The 26,597-nt window shown below is 36.4% G+C and overlaps 1 protein-coding gene across 3 annotated transcripts in view; it reads right to left on the bottom strand.

Moving 5' to 3' along the window:
• Positions 1–26,597, bottom strand: part of LOC150109410 (tyrosine-protein phosphatase non-receptor type 11-like) — a 345,702-nt gene that overhangs the window by 190,605 nt on the left and 128,500 nt on the right. For all 3 annotated transcript variants that reach the window (XM_090407982.1, XM_090407997.1, XM_090407988.1), the window contains one exon: positions 4,863–5,093. In XM_090407982.1, the coding sequence (XP_090264108.1) occupies positions 4,863–5,093 (231 nt within the window). The remainder of the gene's footprint in view (positions 1–4,862; positions 5,094–26,597) is intronic.

Here is a 26,597-nt window from a genome sequence, read left to right as displayed (position 1 = left end):
GTTGTTATGATGGAAGTACAAGATAGTTTGCAGTGAACAGATGCATGAAGAATATTAAGTGCAGGCCAGAAAAGTGGTTAAAATATAAGAGGAGATTGGCTAGTCAGGTCAAAGCTAATCCAAGGGAATTTTTCTGCTATGTGGAAAACAAGAGAAAGAATAATTATGGCAGATTGATACTGGTGGATAGTTATGGTGGCAGAGTAACCATAGCAAATGATATAGTGGAATTATTTAATGAACATTTCATCAGTGTATATCATAATGGTGTGAATGATGCTGAGCAACATGAATTAGGAGAATTAAAAGTGAAAGAATCAGGGGTGTATCAAGTGTTGCTTGGGTTAGATGTTTAATAAGGCTGTAGAAATGGGTGACATATCCCCATGTATTTTTAAAGAATGTGCAAAAGAGTAGGTGATGCCCTTGTCCTGGTTATTTAATGAAAGTCTTGCGGTGGGAAAGGTTCCTAAGAAGTGGAAAGAAGGTAAAATAATACTTCTCCACAAGCATGGTTTGAGAACAGAAGTTTCCAATTATAGGCAGTTCTGCATATCTGCATTTGTGATCAAAGTGTTGGAAAAATTGGTTAGAAATAGAATAGAGGATTTGGTTGATCAACATAAGATTCTCTATGATGGTCAGCATGGGTTTGTGAAGGGCAGGTCTTGTTTTAGCAATCTGCTTATGTTTTATGATAAGGTGATGAATGTGTTGGGTTAGAGAATCATATATAGTAGTATTCTTGGACTCGACAAAAGCATTTGATAGATTACCACATGTACAAGCTGCAGAGGATAGGAATAGAGAATATATTGGCTCTCTGAATGATACCAGCAAGTTGTGTATGATGGGACTGTGTCTCAGTAAAGGAAGGTGACCAGTGGTGTAGTGCAGGGTTCTGTTCTTGGGCCCTACTGTTTAACTTATTTGTTAATGATATTTCATGTGGACTGATTGGAGATCTTCAAATGTTTGCCAACAATACAAAGTTAGGTAGAATTATTAGGAGTAGTGCTGATGTTAATTCTTTACAGGAAGATTTGAATAGACTTTTAGCTTGGACAAATGAATGGGGTTGCAGTTTTAATATTAATAAATGCAAGGTGCTACACTTTGGGAACAGGGATCTAAGGCTATGTATTGTATAGGTGGAACTGTACTTCAGGAAGTGGATGAGATTCAGGATCTTAAAGTGATGGTAGACAGTGGACTGAAGTTCCAGGGGAACATCATATGTGTTGCAAAGACTGCATGTCGCATTGCTGCTATGATAAAAAGTACATTGACATGTAGGGATAAGGAGGTGGTGCCTCTATATAAGGTATCGGTCAGACCATATATGGACTATTGTGCTCAGATTTGGTCACCTAGTTTTCATTATGCTGGGGAAACACTAGAGAGGGTCCAAAGACAAATAAGCAAAGTGATATCAGGACTCTGGAGTGTTGGTTATGAAGAGTGTGTGTGAGAGAATGTGGATTACAGAGATTGGTGGATAGGAGAAAAAGACGAGATAAAATAGAGACCTTCAAGTTAATTTAAAGGATTCTATCAGATTAATACAGAAGAAATGATAAAAAGTGTGGATGTTAGGATGAGAAGAACGAGATGACATCCTTGAGAGTTGTATAAAGATGTGAGGAGTAGATTTCTTACGTGAAGAGTTGTTAGTGAGTGTAATTGCCTGAGTGCACTATGAGTGCAGGTAGTGCATGAGGGTGGTCTGAAAAGTTCTCAGCCTAACAATTAAAAAAATTAATTTATAATTTCAAAATTATTTTTATTTTTCAACATATTCACCCTTAAGACTAATACATTTATTCCAGCGATGCTGCAGCACCATTATCCCATCCCTGTAGTGGTTCTCAGTCTTCTTCTTTGGTGCATCAATCCGAAAATTGGTAAATATAGCAGCACATCACAACATCCTGTCTTGCGACTTCCTTTTTATCTCTTCATAACTCTTAGCGCCAGTTAGCATCATTATGTTATTTGTATATGAAATTCTTGGTCTGCCTCGTGGCTTCTTTCCTTCTACAGTCCCCTCCATTATTTCTGTAATCAGTCCCCCTAATTTTCATCATCTTTCTCCAGCACCAAATTTCAAATGCCTCCAACTTTTTCATGTCTTGTTTTGTTAGAGTCCAGGCTTCACACTCATCCATAGCGGTTCTCAGTAAGATCTGCAAAATACCCCTCTACAGCTGCAATCACCTCTTGATTCGAAAAAAATCGCCGATCAGAGAGGAAGGAAGAGTTTTAGTTTTGGGAAGAGATAGAAGTCAGAGGGAGCCAAATCTGGGGAATAGGGTGGATGTTTCAACGATTCATAGTGCAGATCCCTTAATTTTCTCATTACCAAAACACCTTTGTGGGCAGGTGCATTGTCATGATGAAAGACGATTTTTTTTTCTTCTGCAAACCAGATCTTTGCTCACGAATTTTTTCGTCTAGTCTAGTTAAAAGATCGGAATAATATTGTGCTGTTATTGTTTTACCCTTTTCAAGATAATTAATAAATAAAATGCCTTTAGCATCCCAAAACACTGATGCCATGACCTTTCTTCCTGCTGATGGAACTGACTTTGTCTTCTTTGGCACTAAACAACTGGCTTCTGTTTGAATTCTGGTGTGTAATGATGAATAAATGTCTCATCCATAGTAATAAATCAACCCACAAAATCAGTTTTATTCTTGTTAAAATGCTCCAAGCACTGTTCAGAGATTTTCATGCAAGTGCATTTTTGATCTGCTGTGAGCAAGCATGCCACCCATCTTATGTAAAGCTTTTTCATTTGCAATTCTTCATGCAAAATATATCCTACACATTCTTTTGAAATGTCTATAGTCTCAGCAATTTCACGCACTTTGACTCTCCGATCATCCAATACCATATCGTGCACTTGATCAATGATTTCTGGTGTTGTTACACTTTTTGGATGTCCTTCATGTGAATCATCTTCAAGGCTGGTACGCCACGTTTAAACTCGGCAGTCTATTTCATAATCTTTAAAAATGAAGGAGAAGAGTGCCCATAAACTTTTATGAACTTAAAATGAATCCTTTGCCGTTAAACCTTCTTTTACAAAGAATTTTTATAACTACACGATACTCAATTTTATCCATTTCAAGAGTACAGACAACATTTTTGCTTCAGACAGCTGCATAAAACAAACTACTTGATAGAACGACTTGCAATTTCACATGGATGCTTATGACAGATATAGACAGATATAACCAACGTAGAAAAAAAAAAAAATAAGGTGGTTAATCTAAAGTAATAGTCATTTAAACAGGAATAAAAGAAAAAAAGGTTAACAAAATAGGTGCTAAATGTCAGGATGGTAAGTAAAGACCCAGAAGAAGATAAATTTCTAGGTGAATCAATACATTACTGACTGAAATATAAAATCTGACAAATAATAGATTAATCTGGAAGAAATCTGTTGATAGGAAACTAGTAATTATGCAAACATAATTATTTATGCCGGCCTGGTTGGTCGAGTGAGTAGTGTATCAGCTCTCCAGCCAGAAGGCTGCGGGTTCAAATCCCAGTGTGGGCATGGATGTTTGTGATTGTCTGTGAAAGCACTAGTGGTGGTGGCAGCCAGCAGTAGATGGCACTAGGGTTAGATGATGAAGGTTGGGCAGTAGTGAGACGAAGAGTTGTAGAGTTGATGCTCTCCCTCGATGAGTCTTTGGACTCCCTGGAGGTGTGATATAATAATAAAAAATAATAATTTAATATGAATCATAGCAGCTCATGAACATTAAGAATTGATATGCTCTCAAAAGAGATATAATCTACTGAATGTAACCAAATTCACTGGGATCACAACTGGGAACACTATGAATGAATGCAATGCCAATACATAAACTTCTGTTTCCAAATTTGATGAACTGAAAGAAAGAATCAAGCCAGATATTGATTCACTTGATAATAGCATGTTACACAATAAAGTTTGAATATATGGGGATCACTAAACTGTTACATTTGAGGGGCATTTGAAAAGTAATGTCTCCATTGTGATATCTGCCCCACCAAAAGCAGTATCAGTGAAATAATAAACAGTTTGAAGTCTATTTCATACACTATATTGAATGCCAGGTTGTTTTTGGAACCATTTTCTCAGCTATGCCTTGTTTTCAAAATGAATACTAGAGATGGATGTCTTCGATTTAGTAAATCACCAAAAGTCTGATGGAGCATTTGGGTCTGCAGGTAGGATGCTCCAAAACTTCAAATCTACTCTCTTTGATAGCCATTAAAATGAATGTACTCATATGCACACAGATGTTGTCCAATCTAATGTTCAATTTCAGTGCTAGCAATCTGACTTATTTGTCAATTTGCACTAAATGAACATCAGTTTGCTGCTTATGGAAATGCTGGGTTTATTTTTGGCTACCCACTTTGTAATCCATCACTGTTTCTAAGTCTTCATATCCAACAACATAAGGCACTCGCATCTACAATTGCTTCACTATAAAATGAATTTCAATAGCATTCACATTTTTTGTGCATCAAAAAATTCAATTATTGCAAACAAAAAAAACCTCAAAAACAAAACTTTTAGGACTCGTCTATTATGTATGAAATAACATGAGAAATGCAACTTTGATCAGACAGAATTATAGCAGAATTAAAAAAAAAATGTTTCAAGGCTACTCACATCCAAAGCCATTTGCTTGTAGGCATTACTTTCAGAATGCACCTTGCAAATAAAACTATACTATTTTTACTTAGTTTAATTTTTTTAATTAAATGTTTTTACATATGAATATAATAAGCATATACAATTTACACTATACAGAGGACTGAAATCATTACAACATAAGAGTTTAATATAAAAATAAACCTCAAATTCTTCCCAAAATCCTGCTTTTCCATTATTAAGTGGCCCATTCTCTTTGATCAATTCTTTCACTCTGCATTCAATAGTAGAAGCTGTAATACGAGTAGCATTAAATGGCTGTTTCAGATGAACTACAGTCCCGGTTGTTTCTACCATTGGGTTCTTCTTATAGTGGTCGACAAGATCACTTAAAGTATCAAATTTTTCTCCTCCTCCAACATCATACTTTCCATCCTTTAAAAATGAACATGTAAAATTCTAGATGAAATCTGACAAACATATTACTTAGCTAAATCACCTAACTAGAGAAAGTAAATCTAGTGCATTTGTTAAATTCAATTAATCTTTTCATTTCATTAATTAATATCATATCAAAGTATGCAATCACAATTTAAAAGATAAATTCTTTGCAAATCATATTTTATAGGAATATCATTCAAAGAATTTCTTCATTTGTCTGACTTTTTGAGAGCAAAAATGGTTACAACTTTGAAACTTTCAACTTTTCTACAAACATTTAATATCCATTATTTTTATATAATTTATTTATTTTTATTGAAGAGCAAGTATGCTGAGTAGAGAGCATACTTGCTCTTCAATAAGAGATCAAATCCACCATCCCACGATATGGATGTTTGTGAATGTCTTTCAGTGTAAGACCAATTCTGCATATTAGATGCCTGAAGGTGCTGAAAAAAGTTTCCTTTTTGGTCTATTACAGTGGTGTTATACTCCAGAAATAAATTTACAACCTCTTGTGAGTGGAATCCAGATTATCAATTTACCTGTAGCAGAACAGCTTGAAATTAATTTTTCCCCATATAATAAGACAATTTAATTTTATCTTTGTTTAATAAAATGAATAACAAACAAAGAGATAAAACATCTCACAATATAAAAAAATTTTTAAAAAAATTCAGCATTACACTATTATGTATATAATATATTAATGGAAATGAAATTGTTTCAATGATTGAGTTTATTCACTCCAAAATCATTGGAATAAGTGAAACATGGTTAAATGAAGATGAAATCCTAACAGGAATAGAAATGGAAGGGTACAGTGTTTTTCAAGAGTATAGCATGGACAAAAAGGGAGGGGAAGTGCTGCTGATAATAGTAGGGGAATCATGTTCACATAAGGTAGACATGAAAGAAGGAAATCATGGCAATGGTTTTGAGACAGAATGGTGTGAGGTGGAAGTTGACAGAAAGAGATATTTAATTAGATGTTGCTGTAGGCCAGGGAATGGGGAGTGTGGCAATGAAGAAATGTATACACATCTTCAGCTAATGAATAAGGAAAATGTGATTATTATGGATGATTTTAATTATGGCAGTAAAGACTGGAATGAAGAGATAGCATTTGGGAATAAGGAAAATGAATTTCTTGAGTTCTTGAGGGATAACTATCTCAGGTAGTATGTTAAGGATGTCATGCGAGGATTCAGAGTTTTAGATCTGATCATTTCAGAGGATGTAATTGTGAGTGGGGTTTGAACTTTCCTCCAGTTGGTGAGAGTGATCATAAAGTGATCACATGGGTTGTGGCTGAAGAGTTCTGTGAGGAAAGGATATATGTAGAAGTACAAGGCTGGTGATTATGATAATCTTAGCAGACAGTTTGGAGCTATAACATAGAATGAGGAGTTGAGCAGTAAGGAAATAAATTCTGTTTGGGAACTGACAAAAAAAATGCATAACAGCATTAATCTGTGAATATATTCCAAAGGTCAAAAGGCTGAATAAGGTATGAGTAAAATGGATGAACAAAGAGATTAAGCATGAAATCTGGAAGAAGGCACTATGGGCACTGACACAAAGCAAGGACCACACACAACAGTGGCTGGAGGCAAATGTGCACGACCACATATCACAATCTGATTGGTTATCTAAAAATTCCGATCTGAATGTGTTGGACTTCAAATTGTGGCCACAGTTTCAGAGAAAAGCCTGAAAGAAATGGCATCCCTAGCATCGCCAACCTGAAGGTGGATATGGAGTGAGCAGTGACAGTGTTTCTGTTGGATGTTGTGTGTGCCACCATTGATATATGGTTTGTATGTGCTGAAAGCAGTTAATGATTTACTGATTGATTATAGGTTTATGCACTGTTCGAGTTGTAACAGTATTTATGGCTAGACTAGGTAGGATACAAAAATGGGTTGATAAGTGGTACTAGTCTTTATGCTTGTCAGCATGGGTTTGTTAAAGAGAGGTCGTGTTTTGCAAATTTATGTACTATAACAAGGTACCAAACGTACTGGACAAGGGAGATGCATATACAGTGGTATACTTAGTTTGCAAAGGCTTTTGATAGAATGCCACACCAGAAGTTGGTTACTAAACTGAAGTAAATGGAATTGGATGATAAGCTAGAGAGTTTGATGATTGAAGGGCTATCGAATAGGTATCAGCAAGTTGGGTATGGGGAGGGGGGAGCAAACTATATTAAAAGAGGAAGGTCACTAGTGGTGTGCCATAAGATCAGTTTTGGGACCATTATTATTTAATTTGGATATTAATAATATTGAGATAAGTTTAACTGGTGATATACAACTGTTTGCAAATGACACAAAACTGGGGAGAATAATCAAGCAGACACTGTGGTCTTACAGGACTTGAATAGATTGTGAGAGTGGGCAACAGTATGGAACTGTCAATTCAATGTTGCCAAGTGTAAGGTTTGAAATCTTGTAGGCAACAATGGGATACAAAGTGAAGTATATACTTGGTGAGGAAATTTGGACGAAGTTGAAGAGATAAGAGACCTTGGAGTGGTGGTTGTGGACAAGGATCTGAAATTCAGAAGTCACACTGCACAAGTTGTGAAGACACCTGGTTCCATTATATGACGCATTGATCAAGTCTTGTATGGCTTATTGTGCACAGATTTGATCCTTTGGGTTTTCATGATGAGGATATATTGGAAAGGATTCAGAGAAGACTAAGGTCATAATTAAAGGAATGAAGTTTTCAAAGCCTTGTGAATGGAGGAAGGAGAGGGAGGGTGATATGTTTGAAACATTTAAGTTGATAAAGGGTTGTTACCAGGTTAATGAGGAAGAAATTTTTTTGTAGAGTGGGGGGAAGGGGGGGATAGAACAAGGGAATATACCTGGAAGTTGTGTAAGGAGGGTGTGAGCTGAGGCATAAGGAGTAGGTTCTTTGCATGGAGAATGGCTGGTCAGTTCCACTGACCAGCCATTCTCCATGCCTGACATTGTGGTGAATGCAGATACAACGAATTAGTTTAAAGCACAGTTTGATGGGTTTTGTGTGTAATAGTATTTGCCTCCTGTGATGAGTCTTTCGACTCCATAGAGTTCTTGTGTTAATAAGATATTTTTTGCATCTAAAAAAAGCAAATTATAAAAGAATAAAGATTACAATATTTGTTCCAAACACTGCAATCAAAAACTGAGGACAAAATTGTTTTCATACATATTTGACAGAATACATGGATTATTAAAAAAAAAAATTGAAGGTCACCACAAAAATAAATATCATTTTATCAGTTGACAAAGCTTTCATACTGTGATGTCAAGTGCTTCATTCTACTTCAGACAAGCATACAGACAACAAATTGTTTTAGCATATTTTTCCTAAGATCTTTAATCTGATTGGAATTTGAATGGTTTCTGGGAATATGGAAGAAATAATAAAGCCCACTTAATTTTACTGTAGAGGTGAATGATTATAAATAGTACTTATAACATAAGTAGTTTTCTCTCCCTGCTATTCAGTACAGAAATACCAAGCTGTGATTGGAAGTACTTCTATTATGAAAGCATAAACTTGCACATTTTTATAAGACATCGATGACTGTGGCCATGTTTATGTTAACATTCTGCAATATCTTATATTTAATGAAATTAAACATAGGATATAAAAATTTCATAGAGAATTAATGAAACAAGAGGTTTAGTCATTTGATATTTTATTGGTCATAAAGACATCTTCAGGAATACAATATTAAAATTATAATAACACACAAACAAAAAAAAAAAACGTGTAGTCACCTACAACAGATGACCATCATCTATTGTAGTTAAACACCATGACCATACTTATGGGGGTGCTGTAGTGGCAAAGGCTATGTTTGGCCTCCAGAGCAGGGGTTCCATTTACCGGCCTTCATCACTTCCTCTCTTCTCTATGCAGTGAGTGATACCCCTCAAGGGCATACCCCATACTTGAAAACCCAGACCCTCTTCTATTTAATTCCATTACCAAACAGTGGTAATGCTGTACCTATTAGTAACGAGTCAGGGGACTTCTGGGTCAACTGGCACATAATCCGTTGCTACACTCTGCCAGGTGGTGCCTGGTGAGGGGGTCCAAGTAGTGGTATGAACTGTCGAGGTCACAGAAAAGCAAGGAGACAGGTACTTTCTGTGTGGGTGTCATATTCAAGAGTCTATCCCTCCCACTGCATGTCCTCATTCTTCCTTTCATCTGGCAATAAACCAAAAATGAAACAAACAATGACAGCAATGCTGCAATCAAAATAAATCTTCCTCAACAACCAATTCATCCAAACACACCAGGATCCATACCAACAAAATAATTTCCACATCCACTTCACAAACATCCATGGCATAAATCCCAAGATAAACAATGTTCATCACCACTTACAGTCACCCAACCAAGGCTGCCTCTTAACAGAAACCCAAAATGCAGCTACATCAACCACAGATCACCTTCAATGCCCATATCTATGTTTCATGATTCATTTTGCCCCAAGGGTGGCAACCTGTGTCTGTGTGTGTGTGTTCTGACACTGCCTGTTAGAGAATGCCAAATTTAGAATCCTCTGCTTCTGACTTCCTCTGGCTAAAGGTTAAAAGGTGAATATTCATTCACCTCCTGTATTTACCAGTCTCCAAACTCTAAAAACCACTCAGACCTCTTCACCTTCCTCTGCATTAAGCTGGACCATCTTCAGTCCATCCAAATAGCAAAGCCTTCCTAGGTGACCTGAATGTTCGCAACTCCAACTAGCTCCTTCTCCAACAATACCGGTAAACCTGGACATGATGTGGAAGTTTTTGCTATAAGCAATGATCTAAAGCAAATCATACACCTACCTACTCAAATTTCTGAAAATCCCCTCACTTTCCAAATACTTGATTTTTTTTTTTAAACTAGTTCTCCTTGTGTCCTCTAATACCATAAAGGTGTCAAGCAGGATGACCTTCAGAACTACTACTCTTCTCTTTCATGGCATGACTATTGCTTCCACTGTTCTGATCCAGACACATGAAGGCATTTATCCCTCATTCCATCCAAAATTCCCATCCACTTTCCTGTCCTGATTCAACAGAAGATGTATAAAAGCAGATGAAGAAAAGAAACTCTGCTCACAGTACATGGCTTGCATCCAAAATTCAAGCTTCATATTCAGCCTATGCAGAAGCATGCAAGAAATGTAAAATTATCAGAAAATCCAAATCCATCTTCATAAAGACCAATAGCAAAAAAAAATTGCCTCTTGTCCAAACAGAAGTTGTGCTTTCTAGTCCATCAAAAGCCATTGGACACAACGTCGCTCACCTGCACTTCCACTTCTCTTCCATCCAGATGGCAACCACTGTTACAGCACCCAGAGAAAAAGCTGACCTCCTGGCATCATCACTGTTTTCCTCTAACACCTTCAAGGCAAAGACCAATCACCTTCTTCCATGCCAGAAATGAAGCACTGTTGTATCCTGTTATCTTTTGGAAAAAATATGTAAGAATATTAGACAACCTGAACACTACAAAAGTCATCTGTCCTGACAGCATCCCAACTCTCATCATCTCAATCATTTCCAAAACAATAAAGAAAATAATCAATGGTCAATTTCTTCACTACCTAGAAACCTGCCAGTTAAATCAACATTTACCAGTATATGTTGATCAATTAGCAGTATCCATTTACCAATATGGATACTGCTAATTGAGATCCATGGCTGATCACTTAGCCTACATCATCCACAACTGGACACATGCCACAAAAAGATTTGGAGAAACATGTGCAGTCGCCTTTGACATTTCCAGGGCTTTCAATCACCTTCGGCATCAAGACCTGCTCTGCAAACTGCCTTCTGTCTTTCTGCCACTCTCTGTAATTGGATAGAAAGTTTTCTCTCTGGTTATTCACTGTCATGTTGGATAGCATCTCTTTGAACTTTACCACCAATACAGGAGTACCTTAGAGCTCTGTTCTATCATCTACCTTTTTTTTTTTTTCTCTTATACATGAATGACCTACTCTCAATCACTACAAATCCTGTCCATACCTTTACCGACAAGAGCATTCTTCATTCATCATACTCCTTTGACAAACGATGTAGCTCCCAGACACCCTTCAATGGGACAAGGATAACCCAGTCACCTTCAATGCTGTCAAAATGTAGTTTTGCCTTTTTCTCTCACAAAAGGGATCTCAGCTCACCTTCTCTCACTTAGTAAGACACATGTCACCAAATAGTATGAGCTATCTCTCTTCAGATTGACATTTACCTCTAGCCTTTCTTAGAAGTGGATGTAAAACAAGAAGCTGCTTTACATCTGCCTAGCTATTAACTCTATATAAATCCCAAATCTGCCCATTATTAGAATACTGCTCACACATATGGGGTGGTGCACCTAAAACCTTAAAAATTCTTGATGCTGTCAAGAGGACAGCAATTCAGCTCATAAATGACTCTTCTTTCACAGGCTCATTTCAATCTCAGAGATACAATGTTTCAGCTGTGTGTATCTTCTGTGTACTTCCATGGTCACTGCTCCAGAAAATTGGTAAATATCATTCAACTTGCTGTTATGCCTGTTAAAAAAATGCAGCAGCATCAGCCCAACTTTCTTTTTCAGTACAGCTGCAAATATCAAACTTGCTTCTCCTCTTCCTCATTTATTCTATCTACCTCTGTCCTCTGGAACAGCCTTCCTCAATGTGTTGCCCAACAATTTCAATTTCCAGCTCTTTAAGAAAAGTGTCAATAGATTTCTTCTTTTTCAGTCCTTATCTGCACTTCACACACACAGCACTATAGATTCTTGTACTATCATGTGTGAGATAAATATAAAAATAGATGAAATAAATAAAATACAATAGTCTAATTTTTTTCCACTTAAAGTCCTATGAGGAATGTCCTCTATGAGTGTCGTTAGCGTATCAAATCTTGGGAAGTTTAACACAACCGTATTTATTTAGATTAGAGTGGTTTCTTAAATCAGTAGCTGATTCTAAAAAAGTCTTAAGTTCGAATTTGCTGTGATGAAGTATAATTCTTTTTTTTTTTTTTCTGATCCTGTGCAAGGTATCCAAATCCAAGGCATGGTCAAGCTAGACCTGACTGACCATAGTTGTAGCGCCAGATATAGTTCTTGTGTTCACAAAGGCAGATTTCCCAGTTTGACCATAATATGATAAGTTGCAAGAACAAAGAACCTTGTAAACATCTAGAACAGAGGGGGGGGGGGGGGGAGTGGATCCTTAGGAGAGTGGAGAAAGAAAGTTAACTTCATATGAAATTTGAAAGTAGTGCAGTGATTATATTTCTTTAAAGTTCTGGCTATTTTGATGACACCATATTGTTGAGAGGGAGAGGATAATGGAACAGTTTATGTATGTATTATCTACCTGTGTGAGTAGGTTTCCTGTAAAATGAGAAAGAGAAGATTGTCACATCCTAAAACATGTCGCCGCTTGAAGTTAAAAAAAAAAAAAAAAACTTTGTCTCCCCCCACCCAGCATATATGGCTTGAATAAAATTCATAAACCTAATTAGTCTTTCTGTTCTATAGTAAATGCTACTGACATCCCTCCTTAAAATTTGGATTAAATCTTTAATCCAAAATTTAGTTTTAAACAATAATGATATCATGGTGGGCTTTGATGTTACCTTATTTACAAATAAGGTAACATCTTCCTTTCTGGCACTTTAAATTTACTGAAAAATACCCCCCCCCCCCCACACACACACCAGACATAATTGATCTCTTTAATTTTGCCTGGTTATGGCAAAATACTGGTTGCTTCTCTTGGAAGGACACCTTATATAAACAGTACATCCTCCATGGATTCTCCTATCCTCTGACCAATTTCTATATGGAACATTTTGAAAAACATGCTCTTGATATTGCTATTCTCAAACCTTCTATTTGGCTAAGATATGTTGATGATCTTTCTTTCAAGGTTACACAGTGGTCAGCATTCATTGTGAAGAATTTATGGAGACAAAAGCACTACAGAAATACAATATTAAGGCATATTTCAAATCATCTGCAAAATGAAAAAGTATACTTAGTTCATCAAGATCCCCTTCCTTTTCTTGCTCACCCAAGGGTTTAATCTAGTCGAATCCAGTGCACCTGCAACTTACCCTAATCCTGTGGCCTCCTCTTCTGAGAGGGTTGCAACTGATAAACAGTCCTCTTCAATTCCTCTCTATCTCTTGCTTCTGTAAAAATCTTGCTCATCTAGTCTTTGATGTTGTCTTTCCATTGCAGTTGAGGTTATCCTCTTTCCCCTCCTTCCCCTGCAATACTATTCTGGGGAGCTCTCAGGAGAACCCTTCATCAAATATCCTGCAAACGCTATTTTTCTTCTTTGAATACTAGCCTACTAAGTATGAGGCATCTCCAAAAAGCAAGGTCTGTTCAGAATTTACCACCAAATAATATATGGGAGAGGGGTAGTGCATGAGTGGTAGCACAGAGCAACTCATTAGCTAGCTGTTGACCATTTTACTTTCATTCTGTTATTGTTTGTTGTCTTCTACAAATAATTTATAATGAGTACTGTAATATGGTTTTTGTTGGTAGAAAACAACAGTGCTGCAGAAATTCACCAATGACTGCGTAAGGTTAGGCAATGAGTGCAGTTTAAAGAAGGGTGCAACAGTGCAAAAACTATAATTCCTTGCTGAAGAAAAATCAATGAGCAAGATTCCTTTTCGGTCCCAGACGACAATGGTCATCATGTTTTTGAGATATGGCCTGTTTGAATTTTATGTGCACCTTTTGGAGATGATGAACAACGCCTCTGCATTGAGTCTTGTTTTGATTTGATGTTTGTGTACAAAATCCACATTTCATCACTAATCACAAAAAAAAGAAAGTTCATCTTCATTTTCATAACGCAAAAAAATTTTTGAACTGATTCCACTTGTTGCTGTTTATGCACATCAGTCAACATTTTTGAGAACCATCTGGCACACAATTTCTTATACCCCAGCTTTTCTCAGTTATTTGATTTCATGAATAACTGAGCGTTAAACTTCTAGGAATTAAAAAAGAAACTTCCATAATTGTGAGACAATTCTCACGAATTTTTGTGTTCACTTCTGTCACCACACTTGATCGGACTGTGCATGTCACAATGCATCTTCACTGTGAACACTGTTGTGCCCTTCTTTAACCAAATGAAACCATTTCCTAATCTTATTGTCAATGATTATGTTAGGTTCATAAACTTTATGAAGTCAGTGAATTTCTGCAGCACTAATTTTTACAACAATGCAACAAAAACCGTATCACACCATGAATCTTGCAACTGGAAAGATTTTATCACAGCATTTATTATAAATTATTCATAGAAAACAACAAGTGATAATGGAATGAAAGTAAAATAGTCGACAGCTAACTAATCAGTCACTCTATGCTACCAACCATAAGTGATCACTCTTCCATATCTTATTTGGTGGAATAGAACTTACTTTGTGAAATGCAGCTCGTAATTACTCAACATGTTTTTATCTCCATAAATTTTCCACAATGAAGATTGTGGAGAATTTATACAATAGCCTGCCTTTTCTAGATACTTTAATCACACATCCACACATTTGTCCAATGGCACCCTTTCTTTCTCAGTGTACAAAAAAAAAAAAAAAAAAAAAACATCCACACAAGTAATTATCATTATGAGAGACCTCCAAGGAAGAATTGAGGGAAGCCATGCTATTTGCACCAGATGTTATAGTTGTTCTTGAATTCATTCAAACTACTTGCACGCACAACATCCAATGATAATCCATTCAATCATGCACCACTATAGTAGAGAAAAATAGTTTTCATCCCTTTCTTGACAGCATTCATTCTCAGCTTCTAAGGATGTCCTTGCATCCTTTCCCCACCCTCCATAAAATGAAAAATTCCATCTACTGAAATTCTGCATAACCCGTTCAGAAGTTTGTAGGTCTCAATCATATCACTCCCTCTGTCTTCATAATTAGATAAACAGAATAAACATAATGAGATGCATACATAAACTTTCCCATATATCTGGGGCACCTCAGAAAAAATATTCCCGGTGTTTACATAGTTCCTTATTCCTGAAACTTATCATATTATAGTCAAATTGGGAGATTTGCCAATATCCACTTTGGTGAACACAAGAAATGCATCTGCTGCCACAACTATAGTCAGTCAAGTCCAGCTAACCATGCCTTGGATACCTTTCACAGGATCAGATGGTATACAGGGTGGCCCATAAGTCATGGAACATGAGTGCCATAGAAATGGCCCATCTTTATGAAGTAACAGCATAAGTTTAACATCAACAGAATTTTTTTCTTTTTTTTATTAGGTATGAAAAACCACAACATGTAAATGCCTTCACAAAGACAGGCCATTTCTATGGAATGTTCCGTGACTTATGCGCCACCCTATTTAAAAAACCTACTATGCTTCATTACAGCAAATAGAAACTTAAAAGATTTTAGAATCAGCAGCAGATTTTTTAAAAAAAAAAATAATAATAATAATAATTAAAAAAAAAAATCATAAACTAAATAAATACAGTTGTGTTAAACTTCCCAATACTCATTCCATTTCCTGATATGTACCCTCAAAGGGTGTTCAGGCTACTATGACAACACTACATGATTAAGTTTACATTATTATTAATCTCCTATTAGTCTATTACTTGTCAACACTCCGATATTGTCGTAACTAACAATTTGCACTTCTAAGGCACTTCTGACTAGATCAATCCACCTAGACCATAGTCTTACTCTGGGTCTCTTTTATGCCATCTCGGCATACAAACCTGTTTTGCTAAAGTTTCTTCACCCATTCAATTTAAGGGCCATATCAGTTGCTTGCATCAGCTCTGCTCACAGATTCTTGAATGCTAACAATGTCAAGTTCCTTTCTAATATATCATTCTGCCACTGATGCCATCTGTTCACTCCTATAATTTTTCTCAGAACACTCATATCTGTGGTCTTGTAAAAATCGAAGTCATTTGCACCACTGTAAAATCGTATTTTACTCTTATTTGTTTTTGCCTTTATCAAAAGTTCTATACTCAATATTTTACTTTACTTAAACACTAATTAATATACAGTCGTAACTCTGAGTTCTTAATACATTGCTTGAATTAGACTCTTATTTTTAATCCTCTCATTCAACTTTAATCCCCCCCCCTTGTCTCAAGGCTGCAATTATGCTTCTACATGTGCATGAAAATTGGCTCCTCTGGCTGGAGCCAATTTCTTTGTCTGAACTACTGGCATTTTTCTATTTTGAATTCTGAAAATTGATTTATTTCAACTGTGGCATCAAAATTCATAGATAGGAGATGAATATCCTTCCAAAGAAAAATACTCAGCAAGGCATGGAATTTTTCTCTTGTACTTATTACTAAATCTAGCAATGCAAAATTTCTATCTTTCAATCGTGGCTACTCAATACTCTAGGTCAGGGTTTCTCAAACTGTGTTCTGCGGAAGGTGAATGGGTGTTCTGCGAGAAGTTCTGGAATTTGTCGTTTTAGTTTTCTAAGCATTTTTCATGAATAAATATTTTATAGTAGAAATATACCGAGGAGAATATTCATGAATATGTCGAAAAGCTCAGACCCAGAATGCCTAATACCATCTGTGTATCATTAATTTTCACACATCGAAATCTTTCAACATTTGGGAAAGGGAATACCGCTGTTTATAACGGGTCATAAAAATTGCTTGCAAGCAGATTATAACAATGGGTGGCATATCCTCAGTCCGTGGCATATTTTTAAACAAAATGTTCATGAATTATCGTTAATTTTCACACATTGCAATCTTTCAACAATCAGGAAAGAGAATACCTCCGTTTATGATCGATCACAAAAATTGCCTGCAAGCCGATTGCAACAATGGGCAGCGTGTTCTCAAAACTGAACGAAATAACATCTGTGTTGCAAATGTCAGTGACCAATCAGCAAGGAAGTATAAAGAAAATTTTTCCACTGAAATTGAAGATCAAGGTAGTCTACATCCGGTTCTCAAATCTATTAACACTGAATACTTTCTTCGCAAGTTCATATTGCAGTCTGTAAGTGCTGGTTCTGAAACAGGAGTGCCGTGATTTTTTTTTAAAAAGTAATAGGAATACAGATTTAAATTCTAATATGAATAACAGACAAGGCACATTGTTTAATTTTGGTATTAAGAAATATCTTATTGAAGGTGTTTGTGACGGAACAGATAGTGAGTCATCCACCTCAAGCCTACAAAGATCTCCAGGATGTACAAAAGGAGGGGAAAACAACCAGCACACAGGAGAAAAAGTCTGCATTCACTCGTAAGTACTTATAATATAAATTTTTGGTGATCAGAATAGGATATGTCAATGAAAATCAGCACAAATTAATAATTAATTATCATTTATTAATTATTAATAATAAATCAGCAAAATTACCAATTAATTATTAATTAATACATTACAAAATAACCAAGGTGTTCCATGAAAATTTCAGGATTTGTGAAGTGTTCCGTCGTAGAAAAAGTTTGAGAAACCCTGCTCTAGGTCACACAGATACGATTTTCATGAGCAGTGCATTGGTATGCAGTAATCAGGCAAATTATTTGACAAACAAAACAATTTATTCATACTAATTGAATGTACATTAAAAGTTAACACTAAACATTCAAACCTCTCGGGCTCTATACCTTTCAGCAATATTAGTTTGGATTCGAATTAATCAACCTAGCTTTACGATTCTCCTTTAAACAATTGGTCTAATGCACTATTCCTACAAATTATTCATACACTATAACAGACTTGTGCATACTACATCATATTTTAACTCAGACATTAAATTATATCTCACACTCTAAACCGTCACATATATCAACTCTATCTTAACACACAACTCAGCAGGATATTTCACAAAATCTTAACTCACGATCTAGAGTCCTTATTACTGTTCTTAACTCTAACAAAATTTCAATACAATAGTAATTTCTGCCACAAATTTCACCTCTAGAAAATTTCTATACAAGGCCTTACTTTTTTAGCCATGTAGTCTGCAATAGTAGATCCTTTAGATCATTATCTTCATTTTTTACCTTCCAACATAGCTCACTACTGGGCGCCTTTTACAATATCAAAGACATTTCATCAACGGAGATCTTTAGGAAACTTGGCGGCTGGAATTCCTGAACTAACCATCGTTACTGCATAATCGAGCCTTCAATTACTTTCGGATGTCTGTTGGCAGGATGTGGATCTGCGACCTTGAATTGGCAAGACACACTGGAATTCCTTGCATGGAGGACCGGAACCGAGAGCAGGAACAGCGTCTGGGTAGAGGTGATGACACAAACCAAAAAGTAGGTGCCTAAGTGCCACAAACCACCAACTAAAAAGAGCCTTCTCAACTACCTTGGGGAAAAGGGAGCCTCGATCTATTGATCCTTCCCCTTTTTATTCTCTTCCTTCGACCTTGGAACTGCCACCGATTCATTCTCCCAGATTTTTCTTGGAAGGGCTTTCCCAGCCACCTTCATGTTGCTGCATTAAGGCGGGAAACCCCGTGCATACTTGACCTTCGCGATAGTGACTGCCTTACTTCATGAGTTAATTCATCTGGAATTTTCCTTTGTTACAATTAAATTTCTACTTAACTTTCTTTGTTCTATACAGAAATTTGGCAGTCACAATATTTAACAGTCTTATTTCCATACTACATAAACATAAAAAAATTGCTAATTAACTACAAGTATTTTGTATGGATTTTTGTTTTCTAGTAAAATCTGCATATAAGGAATTGTTGTACAAAATCCTTCTATGCAAGATTTTACAGTTTCTAGTCCTTGATGAAGTGCTTTATTTCTAATCTAACTCTCAAAATACCTCAAAACAGGTATGAACATAACTATCTCCATAACTCAAAACAGGTATGAACACCGTCTTGTATATTGCTAGTTTGGTGTTGTGGCTAATTTTCCAATATTCCCAACTTCCCAAGATTTGAGAAACTAATTTTTAGTACTCTTGCCAAATAGCATCCACGAAGGGCACTGCCAATGGGACTTTAGGCTTAAAATAATTAATATTTTCTGCATGCGTGTGTTAATACAATTTTAATAACATATTTCTGAAGGCTTGACAGAGATGAAATACTGGAATGATTAAATTTGTTGTTTAATTAATTCTATTGTTAGATCTTGAATGAAGAGTTTTCATTCTAGAGAATTTTCATTCAGGATCTAACAAGTATAATATACCTACAAAGAGATGCTTGTGCTTAAGTATAGAAGCAGACTGTAAAAGGGTGCTATAAATTGGATACCTAATGCGGAATTTATTTAATCTAAGTAATATGATATGTTTTGTAAACTGTAACAATTAAGAGGTATTCAATATGAAATATTTGTCATGAGATAAAATCAAAAGTTCAAAGTCTGCTGTCAAAACTTTTGGGTGAACACTTGGCCTAAGGCAGTGGCTCTTGCACAGAGAACAGCGTGCGCTCGTATTTCTCGGAAGACGCAGATGAAAGGATCATCCCGTGTGCACAAGGAGACGCGGTATAGGAGACCATCCCGCCTGAAAAGGATCGGTACCGAGCGAGAAAAAACTTAGCAGTAAAGAGGGCACCAAAGGTGCAAGATAAAAGGAATCTGCTCCCCTTCGAGAAAGCCTTTTCATTCTTCATGGATGTTGAATCTCTCTCTCACCTCTTCATGGATTCCGGACCGCCTTCGGTAGTTTGAAGTCAACAACCGTCATTCCAGAGTCCTAGTTCGGTACGTTTTTGGAAAGGAATAACTGAGTACGGCAGTTGAGTAGACAATGCAGACGCCGACAAATGGCAACGGGACGGGTCAAGAGTGAGCACAACGACAGCCTTTCGAAATAGCCAGATTGAAGGACCGCCATGAGTGACCACGTGGGTCAAAGCCAAACTGAGAGGTTCTAGTCACATTAGAGGAAGGACCGAGTAGTGCAAGCTGAATTAAGAACTAAGTACCGGACCTGGTGAACATCCAGAAAATTGGTAATGTACAGCTTTTAGTTTTCCTTTTCCTTTTGAAGAGAAGAATTGTTGTAAGATAGGGTGCAAGGACATTTAGTGTAGAACTCTTAAGTGATTATTGTAGATAGCAACTGCATAACTTCAATGAACATTTGTTTAGAGAATGTTAAATAGATGCATTGTGTCAATAATGTTATGTGAAGTGATTAACAAAATTAAGTAGAATAATTGTATGGATGCAAATTTTGTCAGTATATTGTATGGTGGGAATATTTAATCTTGTAGAGAGAGCTCATGATAGAATCCAGTCGAGTTGAGAGTTGATTGTCCTGAATTGCTCTATAACTTAGAATGATATTAATTTAGTAGTGTGTATGTATGTGAACTTGTAATCTTATGATCTCAATAAATGTACTTTGTATTTAACCTGAAATTTGGCCTGAGATTGAATTCAGTGCACCACTCATTTAGTCTAGAACCAGAGCGGGATACAACAGTATGTCAATAACCACAACTGCAAATGACAATTAACAAAGGTGATATAGATAATTAAGTTCTAAGTATTAATGATAGACTGATCATCGCTGTATGCTAATCTGAGAATTTTCCTTGGTTAAGGAAACCTGTATGTATGTGAACTTGTAATCTTATGATCTCAATAAACGTGGTTTGTATTTTACCTGAAATTTGGCCTGAGATTGAATTCAATGCACCTCTCATTTAATCTAGAACCAGAGCTGGTAGAATAGTATGTCAATAACCACGACTGCAAACGACAATCGACAAAGGTGATATAGATAATTAAGTTCTAAGTATTAATGATAGATTGATCACTGCTGTATGCTAATCTGAGAGTTTTCCTTGGTTAAGGAAACCTTCTAACCTAATGATATTGGCTGGTGCAGCGAAACAAATAAATTTGCCAGTATCTAGTCGGGAAACATCTCCAGACAGTAATAACGAAGGATTTGTCGCCAGTCTGAGCTAAACCCTTTGTCTAAGTAGTTAATGCACGTGATCAATCTAGGGATTGGCCAGATTGTATAGATAACTTCTATATCTAGCACCGAAGCTTGTATTAAAGTTAGGGTCTTAGACGTAAATAAATAAGAGAAAAGGCATATAAAATTTAAATTAAAAAAAAAAAAAAAACGAAAGGGACATAACAATGGTGCAGCCGACAGGATGCGATTTGTTCGCTTAATTAAGATTAGTCGGTCGATCGCAGTGAGTTGGTTTTGAATTCAAATCAGGCAATCAGGGTGCTACTGAAATTAATAGCAAAAATTTGAAAATTTTGAGGAATTTCTCTGTAAACTTAAGTACAGGTATGTCTTTACTCACTAGCTCTGAAATGAATGATTCTGAGATCTTCAGAACCATTAACCCTCAACAAGTATTCCCACAATTCTCAGGAGAAGACAGATGATGTGATTACATTCTTTTGCTACATCGAAGAACTGAGAAAGATTGGCCGATGGACAGATTTCCAACTTCTGATACTGCTACGCAGTAAGCTAATAGGGAAAGCAAAAAACTTCCTCTATTCATTGCCAACCCTGAAGGAGACACTGGACTATTCTAAATTCAAAGAGGTCCTGATCTCACAGTTCTCAAAAGTAAGAGTCTAGGGCCAAACTTATGGAAACTCCAGAGGATGGTACAAAGGGACAAGGAAAGTATATCAGATTTCCATAACAGATTGCTGACACTTGCGAGCACCTAAACGTCTCAAGTGAAGACAGGCTCCACTTGGACTGGGCACAGTCTTCTAGCATTTTAGACTAGGGATGAGGCAGGAATTGAGGGAAATAGCTTTTGGAAAGAACATAACCAATTTAGAAGAGTGTTACAACGCAGTGAAGGAAAGAGAACAGCTACTAGGAGACATTCGTCCCGCAGTTGCAACAGGGTTTATAAACCTGATTAAAGAGGGGGGGGGGGGTGATACTAGTAATCACCTAGATACTGTGAGGGAAAGTCACAAAAGGAGAGAGAAACAGAAAACAGAAAAGGGGAATGAAGGAGATAGAGTTGAATCTGTGAATCATATAGCAACAAGCATTCCCAATCAAAGTGAGGTTCATTCCATGATTAAACAGGAAATCGAATGACTACAACAGCCTGTTATGGAACGCCTCAATGTGGTGCTTAACCAACTAATGACAGCCTCTGTAAGAAACCCAGAACCCTCTTGCCCTTAAGATGAGAAAACCACAGAGTTGATTCATAGGGAGGTTCAAAGATTGCAGTGACCGTTGCTTGATAAGTTAGACACGATGATGCAAAAGCCGGCAAATTTGTCTACTAGAAATATTGTATAGTCTCCTTGGTCCTCAGAAGGAGGTAATGAGAGATAAGACAAAAGGGAACCCCCAAAATGCTTCAATTGCAACAGAATTGGGCATCTTGCCTGCAATTGCTATAGACAGAAAAGGGATCTCCAGAAAAAACTCCAGCAAAGAATCTAAATCTCATGTGTGTACCAATCAAACCTGGAGAAAGGAACGACAACATCCAGGACAATCACTAGGAATTACTGTAGAGGGAAGAATTTGTGGAAGAAATTTCAGAGCATAAGTGAGCACAGGTTCCCAAACCTCCATCATTTCAGAAAACTATTTCAGGGAACTACAGTCCTATGTGAAGAAAAGGGTCAAAATCTTTAAGAAACCTGTCAAACTGTTAGGAATATCCCCTTCTACAATTCACGCATCCAAGTCAGTTAGATTGAAGGTGAAACTACCAGAATATAACGTGTTTGGCATGAGTTTTTAGTTTCTCTCTGACATTTAAAGTTAATACTTGGAAATGATTTTTTGATGAAGTACAAATTCTCATGTGATTACTCAAGAGAGGAGGTATGTTTCCTCGGGAAAAGGAGGATTACCAAGAGGGATCAAAAATCACAAGCTTTGGGTGAAGGAAACAACCCATTAAACAACAAGTCCCAGTATGGGAATGAGGTAAAACTGACTGAGGGAGATAAAGACCGTATGACTAGCATTCAATCAGAATCAGAAGCGTCCTCATCAAAGAAAAAAATATCCAGGTGCAGACGACATTAAAGAAGTTAGGGCAACCGTGGATGGTGAAATTATAAGCAAAGGATAGAATGCAGTCTATAAAGGGGGTATTGGGGGTTAACTATATCTGTATTGAAAAAAAACTAGGAGAACATATAAGAAATCAGAAGGCGACCAGTATATACCTCTCAAAGAGCAAGAACATCCCGCCTTGAATGAAACTTTTTCCAACTACAACAGATGTAGAAGAAACTCTGGTATAAACTATAAGGATGAACAGGCTCAGAGAGACAAGGAGAACATGATTGATGAGGGGAAGTAAGGGCTCAGCTCAGTCAAGATATGACTTAAGACCCAGGCGAAATGGGAAAGTTTTTTCCGGAGAATTGAGGGATGACTTGGAGAAAAAAATTTGTTGAAAAATATTTTTAGAGAAAGGTGAAACCTATGTTAGATCTTGAATGAAGAGTTTTCATTCTAGAGAATTTTCATTCAGGATCTAACAAGTATAATATATCTACAAAGAGATGCTTGTGCTTAAGTATAGAAGCAGACTGTAAAAGGATGCCATAAATAGGATACCTAATGTGGAATTTATTTAATCTAAGTAATATGATATGTTTTGTAAACTGTAACAGTTAAGAGGTATTCTATATGAAATATTTGTCATGAGATAAAATCAAAAGTTCAAAGTCCGCTGGCGAAACTTTCGGGTGAACGCTTGGCCTAAGGCAGTGGCTCTTGCACAGAGAACAGCGCGCGCGCGCTCATATTTCTCGGAAGACACGGAGGAGAGAATCGTCCTGTGCAGAAGGAGAAGCGGTATAGGGGACCGTCCCGCTTGAAAAGGATCGGTACCGAACAAGAAAAAACGTAGCAGTAAAGAGGGTGCCAAAGGTGCAAGATAAAAAGAGTTTGCTCCCCTTCGAGAAGGCTTTTTCTTTCTCTCTCTCACCTCTTCATGGATTCCAGACGGCCTTCGGTAGTTTGATGTCGACAACCGTCATTCCAGAGTCCCGGCTCGGTATGCTTTCAGAAAGGAATAACTACAGTCAAGTAGACAATGCAGATGCCGACAAATGGCAATGGGACGAGTCAAGAGCGGACACAACGACAGCTTTTCAAGATAGCCAGATCAAAGGACCGTCATGAGTGACCACGTGGGTCAAAGCCAAAATGAGACGTTCTAGTCACATTAGAGGAAGAACCGAGCACTGCAAGCTGAATTAAGAACCAAGTAACGGACCTGTTGAACATCCGGAAAATTGGTAATGTACAGCTTTTAGTTTTCCTTTTCCTTTTGAAGAGAAGAATTGTTGTAAGATAGTGTGCAAGGACATTTAATGTAGAACTCTTAAGTAATTATTGTAGATAGCAACTGCATAACTCCAATGAACGTTTCTTTAGAGAATGTTAAATATATGCATTGCGTCAATAATGTTATGTGAAGTGATTAACGAAATTAAGTAGAATAATTGCATGGATGCAAATTTTGTCAGTATATTGTATGGAGGGAATGTTTAACCTTGTAGAGAGAGCTCATGATAGAATCCAGTCGGGTTGAGATTTAATTGTCCCGAATTGCTCTATAATTTAGAATGATATTAATTTAGTAGAGTGTATGTATGTGAACTTGTAATCTTGTGATCTCAATAAATATGGTTTGTATTTTACCTGAAATTTGGCCTGAGAATGAATTCAATGCACCACTCATTTAATCTAGAACCAGAGTGGGATAGAATAGTATGTCAATAACCACGATTGATAAAGGTGATATAGATAATTAAGTGCTAAGTATTAATGATAGATTGATCATCGCTGTATGCTAATCTGAGAGCTTTCCTTGGTTAAAGAAACCTTCTAACCTAATGATATTGGCTAGCGCAGCGAAACAAATTTCCCAGTATCTTGTCGGGAAACATCTCCAGATAGTAATAACCAAGGATTTGTCTCCAGTCTGAGGTAAACCCTTTGTCTAAGTAAGTTAATGGACATGATCAATCTAGGGATCAGCCACATTGTATAGATAACTTCTATATCTAGCACTGAAGCTCGTATTAAAGTTAGAGTCTTAGACGTAGATAAAGAAGAGAAAAGGTATATATAAAATTTAAATAAATAAACAACGAATGAAGGGACTGTATTCATTTATTCATTCCATTAAATGTAATGATAAGTGTAATTCTAAAAAGTGTAACTAGCACCTAATTCTAAATACACATTTGCAATATCCTAAGCAATTCCAGATGTTCTGGATTTCCCTGTCACATGTATAACTGCAATATCCCCATCTGGATGATGCACTCTTCCAAAGTGACCAGTGTTACTGTTAAATTGTGAATGAAACTATGTTATGTAATTTATTTTTTTTCGTTCACATTTAACATTGCTTATTATGTATTAATCGTAATTTGTATAAAGATTATTTATTGTTCCTTAATTAAGGATTACTATTTAAATATTTATTCTAAACTTAACCTACTAGTAATTTATTAAATAATAACATGTGTAGAAATTTATGATAACTAAAATATATATGTAAAGTAACGAAAAGTGTATTATAAATAATTGTATACGTAATGAAAGAGCTGATTAAGTAGCTCAAATATTCTGTTTATTCTTATTTGTGAAAATTTAATGTTATGTAATCACTTATGTAAGAGTAGAGCGTTGTATTACATTAGCGAAATGTTTACGTTCATGCGTTGTCATGGAGCCGCATGAAATAAACAAGCACGAGTGGAAGAGGGTGTGACCTGGGAACCAGAAAGGAGGGGCAATAAGAATTTTAATGGGAGAAAAGGGAAGAGTTTTGCGGAGCCTGAAGGAAAGTAGGATATAAGTAAGGAAGTGAAAGAAAATTATAAATTCTTCAGGGCAGAAGTTCAAGAGAACAGTGTTTAGAAGTAAGCAAAAAACGTAGTGAATCTTATACTCAGCTGCAAGTGAAATCAGCTGTTGTTATAGAGGAAAATTGATGTCGTAATCGGATAAATAAAGAACTGGACATTCAATGGGAAATTCTGATTAGTTCCAGTTAATCTAGGATTACGTCTTAATTCTATGTTGCCCTGAGAAGAATATAATGAACTTAACTAGTTGCAGAAAAGTAAACAAGGAAGGATATCAGTACCTTATTGCTGTTTTTTTTTTAGAGTAGTGAAGCGCGATTAACATTAGTTCAGATAAATCGTTGGAGAATTTTTATTAATGTGTTCCGCTAACGTAAATAAGTTAATTCATAAGTGTGCTCACAATTAATTGATGTATTGAAGATTGTATCTGGTAAGAATAGTTATGCTTGTTTGTTTATTCTAACATTAACATATCTTCGAAGTTCAAAGTCCGAAATAAGATTGCTTGGAATATTGTCTACCTTCATTAGTGCTTCCTGTGAATTTAAACATTAAGTACAGCTGATAGATATGTGGAGACTGATTCAATAAGAAGTTTCGTTTCTTAACTTGAGTTAAGA

Source organism: Typopeltis vanoorti, chromosome 2, assembly GCF_054136105.1.
Source record: "Typopeltis vanoorti isolate ZY-2024b chromosome 2, IOZ_Tvanoo_1.0, whole genome shotgun sequence".
Lineage (NCBI taxonomy): Eukaryota > Metazoa > Arthropoda > Arachnida > Uropygi > Thelyphonidae > Typopeltis > Typopeltis vanoorti.
This window is presented reverse-complemented; position numbering and strand designations above follow the sequence as displayed.